Consider the following 5,542-nt stretch of genomic DNA (forward strand, 5'->3'; position numbering starts at 1 on the left):
TTCAAAATTCAAATCCTACGTCTCACGAACAAACGCTATTTCAAGAAACCCTAAAATCCTCGGTTCGCTTATGGTAACCGATACCGTCTTTCTAGCTAAAATTGTTGATGATTTATTTCCCCTCTTTTGATGAGTACATAAATATTGTTGATGTATTCATACCAAGCGATCACGGGTGTTGTTTCTCTCTGTTTCTTTTAGTTTCATTTTATGTTATTGTTGAATCTCTTCACAAAACAACATCCTCTTCTCTCTACTACATGAATTTCGTTGGCACTGATGGTGGTGTTTGTTGGCAGTAATTCTCGACTCATCACAAGTCGGTGATGGGAAAAAGGGCGACAAAGGAGATCAAGTCACAAGTCGGTGAACTTGAGGGATCAATATTGACAAGTTGGTCATAATTGGTTAAGTTTCCTAATTACATTATAATTATATTTGGTAATATCTTGGTCACCAAGTTAGGGTTATATGGTAATGTCTTGGTCACCAAGTTAGGGTAAGCCTATATAAACCAAGGTAGGGTTAGACATTATTAAGAGACAAGAGAAGAGATAAACTGAGTTATAGTTTTATGAGTTATTGTAATCAAGTTTTTGAGTTATATTTTCTTAGTTATAATAAAAGTTTTTAGAGAGTTATTCCATTCGTTCTTGTTCTTGTGTTTGATTATTTGATTGGGACTTGAGTGTTAGGTTTATTTGGGTTTCTGCTATAATGTGATTCACGTATGCATGTGAGGTATACAATTTGATTCATTTTTTTTCACAAAGCACTAATCGGTGGGATTTCTGACTTTATTGTTTCTTATTTCATAGTTTGTGATAAATTAATGAGCTGATGATGCAACTAAATCCTTCATTTTGTGTTTTTCTATGTTGTGTTATAAGGTTATGTAATTATAGAATCTGAGTTCCACATTGTGTTGTACCCATAGGCTTGATGTAGAGAGTGAAAACCAAGCGTTAAAGTGTTTAACTTGTGTGTTTTATTCGGTTCTAAGTAATTATACGTGTCGAATAAAATAACTACAAGTTTTTATGGTTTTACAGGTTAAACAGGTTAAACCGACAAAGTTAGAGTGTTCAAGGATGATGAGCAAAGTGATTCGTGCTGATCGGTCGTCGATTCGGGTCAAGTTAGAGTTCAGAGATTTAAGAGATGTGATGCTACAAAGTTTAGGGGCTTGTGGGTAATTAAGTGAAAGTTGAAATCAAGCCTTTAGTCAAGTCACCACAAGTAACGTAGCCTACGGTATACAATGTCATTTACGGCCAAGAATCAACCAAATGATCAGAAGGTTACTACAGTAACCCGCGGTACTAAACCGTAGGCGACGGTTGAGAGCAGTTATAATATGGTGATGCATGTATTGTTGGGTTGAAGGCATTTAAAGGGTTTGAAAAACTAACTAAAAAAAGACGCATGTGCAGACTTTGAAAAAGGGAATCATATATACATGTATACATGCAAGGGGATTATGATGTTATCTATATAACATTTGCCAACTCTCATTAACAGTTTTTTTTTTTTTTTTTTTTTTTTTTTTTTTTTTTTTTTTTTGACCTTTTTGCCTCTTTGGACCCAATTTATGATTTTGCCCCGCTTTAAAATTACGATTTAGCCATCAGTTTAAAATTATGTTTTTATCTACCGTTCAAAATAAAGTTACGCTTTTACCCTGATGGAAAATTACAATTTTTACCTTGATTCGAAATAAAGATGTTACTCCTTTTAAATCTACAGTTTTGCCATTAGTTTTGTTTCCCTTCTCCCAGGTAAATTACGCTTTTGCCCTCAATTTAAATTTACATCTTTGTCATCGGTTTTGTTTGCTTTTCCAGGCAAATTACGATTTTGCCCCTAGTGTATAAGTACAGACACAAGATGGGGGCATAGTGCGAGGCAACTGCCTGAAACTCCCCCAATGGCCCAACCAATTTGCGATTTTTCCCCGCTTTAAAATTACGATTTTGCCATCAGTTCAAAATTACGTTTTTACCCCAATTCAAAATAAAATTATGCTTTTGCCCACATCTAAGAATTACAATTTTGTCCTCAGTTCAAAATTACAATTTTGCCCCGTTTAAATTTACAGTTTTGCAATTAGTTTTGTTTTTTTACTTCCAACCAAATTACATATTTGTCCTGAATTTAAATTTATTTTTTCCATCGTTTTTCTTTGCTTTGCTTTGTCTTTTTTTTGTCCTTTTCCGCTTTATGTATATATTATAGTTATTATTGATCGAAACTATTAAGAAAAACTTTTGCAATTATATATTCTTATGTTCCACTTAAAGTCAAAGGGAACAAAATGCAATCTTAACCATTGGATGAAGATGAAATTAAATCCTGACCCTTATAATTCAGAAAAAGAAGAGGAGGTTTTTTTTACACTTTGACTTTCTCATACTAAATTTTGGGAAAAATATACCCCACGATCTGCATAAAATAACTGACCAAAACAAGTGTAAATTATATATTCTTATAAAATTGATTTGTAACTGCTTTTAGATGTATGTCAGCCCTTAGATCAAGTTCAAATGAAATCTTGACCGTATTAATTCAACAAAAGCTTTTAGAAGGGGAAGTTTAGGGCGGTTTTTCCATTCCATCAATTTCTCCCCACATCGCTCTGAAACCTCTTCAAAACCCCCACACACACTCTCACTTTCTCACACTACATGTTTCTCTCCATTTCGCGGAAACCTAAAGTGGTGATGACTAGTGTTTTCGGGAGATTCGCGCTCTAATTACTCTCCATTGCCTTCAAATCTGTAAGTAAAGTTTCGATTTTTGGATTCGTTTCTTGATTCTGGATCCACTGATTGTTTTCTCAATCGTTTTCGTTGAAGAAATCAATTTCAGATCTGTTGGGGTTTCGTTTGTCGGTATTTTCGATTTGTTTTTGCTTTTGTTTTTGTTTTTATAGATACACATCAAGTAAACATCGTGATCAGAGCTATCTGTTTGTTTAATTTTGATGCTTGATTTTGTTGTTGTTGTTGTAAGTTTATATATTTTCTGGGTGTGTTTTATGATGCATCTTGAATGAAGTTGTGTAAGTTTATATATCCTTTTATGTTCTATGGATTTGACTGATGTTATGAAAACCTAAACCTTCACTGTTTGTATGGGCGAATCGATGTGGTGGGTGTGAATTTGAGATAAATTTGATGAATTTGAATTGGGTTTTCTCGATAAATGTAAAAGCTTTTATCTTTTTTTTTATTTACTTTTTTTTAGTGTGAGCGGCTGGGTAAAAGAATACCCTAATTGATGGGTAATTGATGATGCATTTTGTTATCTATGTCGGTGTTTGTTGTCTCCATTTAGCTGTGTATCTATTGTTGTAGATACAGATTTAATTTTCTAGCTTACCATATATATTTTGCTTTGATGCTAGGGTTTGTTCATTCTTTTGACTAGTGGAAATTTAATGTTAAGTTTTGGAGTTCTTCTATTATGTTTAGTAATTAGTAATTTAGTTTAACATATAATTATAGTTTAAATACATGGGTTGGGTTTATGATCAGTGAGAAATCTATGGTTTTCTTGACTCATAGAGTTCAAAAAAATGTATGCTATATAGGTGTTGTACACGTGATAGGTCAGTTGGTTTTGCCCTCTTATTACTAATTATTTTTTTCTATAGTGCATGTACTTTGCAGCTGTTTAGTTGAGCTCATGTAACTTATTACTGTTTAATTTCTGCATTAATGTGTTTTCACAGTGAAGTTTGGCATGCATATGTATATTGGGAACTTATCATGAAATTATATTGAGAGGTTTCTTTCAAATAGAGTTGGGAGTATTTACGTTGGAGAGATTTGCGGCAGTGGAGCGGCGGTCCCGGAAATTGTGAATTGAGAAGAGGTGTTATTCTTCTTAAACATTCATTTGTTTTGAACAGGTGGCAGCAGCAAAAGCAGATTTAAATTAGATCGGTTTGGAAGGGGAAATCGGATGCATGGTGAATGGCGCTGGGTTGGCAATGGCTACAAGGATATCATAAAAAGTTACATGGAGGAACACCTGCCAATTTTCTAGATGTAGGTGGGAACGCTTCTGAAGGACAGGTAAGTATTTGTTTCAAAGTACGATTTAAAAAAAAAATTAAATATATATAGCTCTGATGACACATAATAATAACTTGAAAAAAAAACATGGTGCAGGTTGTTGAGGCTTTCAAGATCTTGACATCTGATGACAAGGTGAAAGCAATAGTAAACATACCTTTGAAGTGTCAAACTGGGCGGGTCGAGTGGGCTGTTCGGTTGGGTTTAAGTGGACTTTTTTCGTTGTCTACAGGTTGCATTAAAGGTGCCCGTTGTGGTTCGTCTTGAAGGCACAAATGTTGATCAAGGAAAGAGGATTCCTAAGGTAAATATTTTCAATTTATAAAATGAAAGTTCCTGTGATTAGTTATGTAATGTTAATGGGACACGCTTCGTGGTGGGATAAACAGGAAAGCGGGATGACGTTGATTACAGCTGAGGATTTGGATGATGCAGCCGAGAAAGCGGTTAAAGCACTTAAATCAGCTTAAGACGGTAGGGAATTAACATATTTGTTTTTTTTGCTGGTTGGTTATATATTTGCCGTTGCTCAGTTTTGAATTTGAATACAGGAGTATGTCTCTTGCCCTTCTTGTGGTAGAACTCTGTTTGATCTTTAAGTGAAGTGCAGAAATTAGAGAAAAAACATCGCATTTGCCTGGTGTTTCTGTAATCACTAAGTTCCTTGTAATATACTTGACTTTGTAATACATCTCGCTTACTTTTGTCCTTTTATGACAGATTGCAATCATGGGTTGCATAGTAAATGGACCAGGGGAGATGGCTGATGCAAATTTTGGATATGTCGGTGGTGCTCCTTGAAAGATTGATCTTTATGTTGGAAAGGTACACGACTCTTATAATTTACACCTGACCCGAGTTCATTTTGCACATTTTCTAATGATGTGTATATGCTTATAGACGGTGGTACAAAGAGGAATTGCAATGGAGAATGCAACGGATGCATTGATTCAACTGATCAAAGATAACGGACGTTGGGTGGATCCTCCTGCGGAGGACGTTGATTCAAGAACATTTAAGGTCATTGTATTAAATAAAAAGGTGATGATACTAGAAAGTGTTGTTATATTGTTATGACATAGTGTAGGTGTCAAGTATATTAATGTTTTATCATGTAGAGATTGAGTATGGGATCTAAAAACCTTTTTAATACAGCCACCATACTAATTCATTCGTTTTCTTAGAATTCTAAATTTAACAGGTATTGTAAAGCATCCAATCTAATAATATATAAATTATATAAGTTCGTACATTTTACCAAAATTCATAACTTAATAAATTTATTATTATAACTTAATAACTTTTGAAAGTTCATTGAAATTCTTAAATAACAAATTTATATATTTGTTAGTACACCCGTCCACCGGACAGGTATAGAACTAGTTCAGTTGGTTGTATGAACATTTAAATATAGTGAGTGTCTCGGGTTCGAAGCCCTTTATGAGAAAGAAAATTTTTTATTA

The 5,542-nt window shown here is 34.0% G+C and overlaps 1 protein-coding gene across 1 annotated transcript; it reads left to right on the forward strand.

Moving 5' to 3' along the window:
• The first annotated feature begins 3,962 nt into the window (after nucleotides 1-3,962).
• LOC110922063 (succinate--CoA ligase [ADP-forming] subunit beta, mitochondrial-like) lies at nucleotides 3,963-5,250 on the forward strand. The gene is made up of 6 exons (XM_022166384.1): nucleotides 3,963-4,079; nucleotides 4,176-4,214; nucleotides 4,312-4,383; nucleotides 4,469-4,553; nucleotides 4,631-4,904; nucleotides 4,980-5,250. The coding sequence occupies exons 1-4, from the start codon at nucleotides 3,978-3,980 to the stop codon at nucleotides 4,547-4,549; spliced, it is 294 nt and encodes a 97-aa protein (XP_022022076.1). The 5' UTR covers nucleotides 3,963-3,977; the 3' UTR covers nucleotides 4,550-4,553; nucleotides 4,631-4,904; nucleotides 4,980-5,250.
• Nucleotides 5,251-5,542: the final 292 nt, after the last annotated feature.

Source organism: Helianthus annuus, chromosome 17 (assembly GCF_002127325.2).
Source record: "Helianthus annuus cultivar XRQ/B chromosome 17, HanXRQr2.0-SUNRISE, whole genome shotgun sequence".
Taxonomy (NCBI): domain Eukaryota; kingdom Viridiplantae; phylum Streptophyta; class Magnoliopsida; order Asterales; family Asteraceae; genus Helianthus; species Helianthus annuus.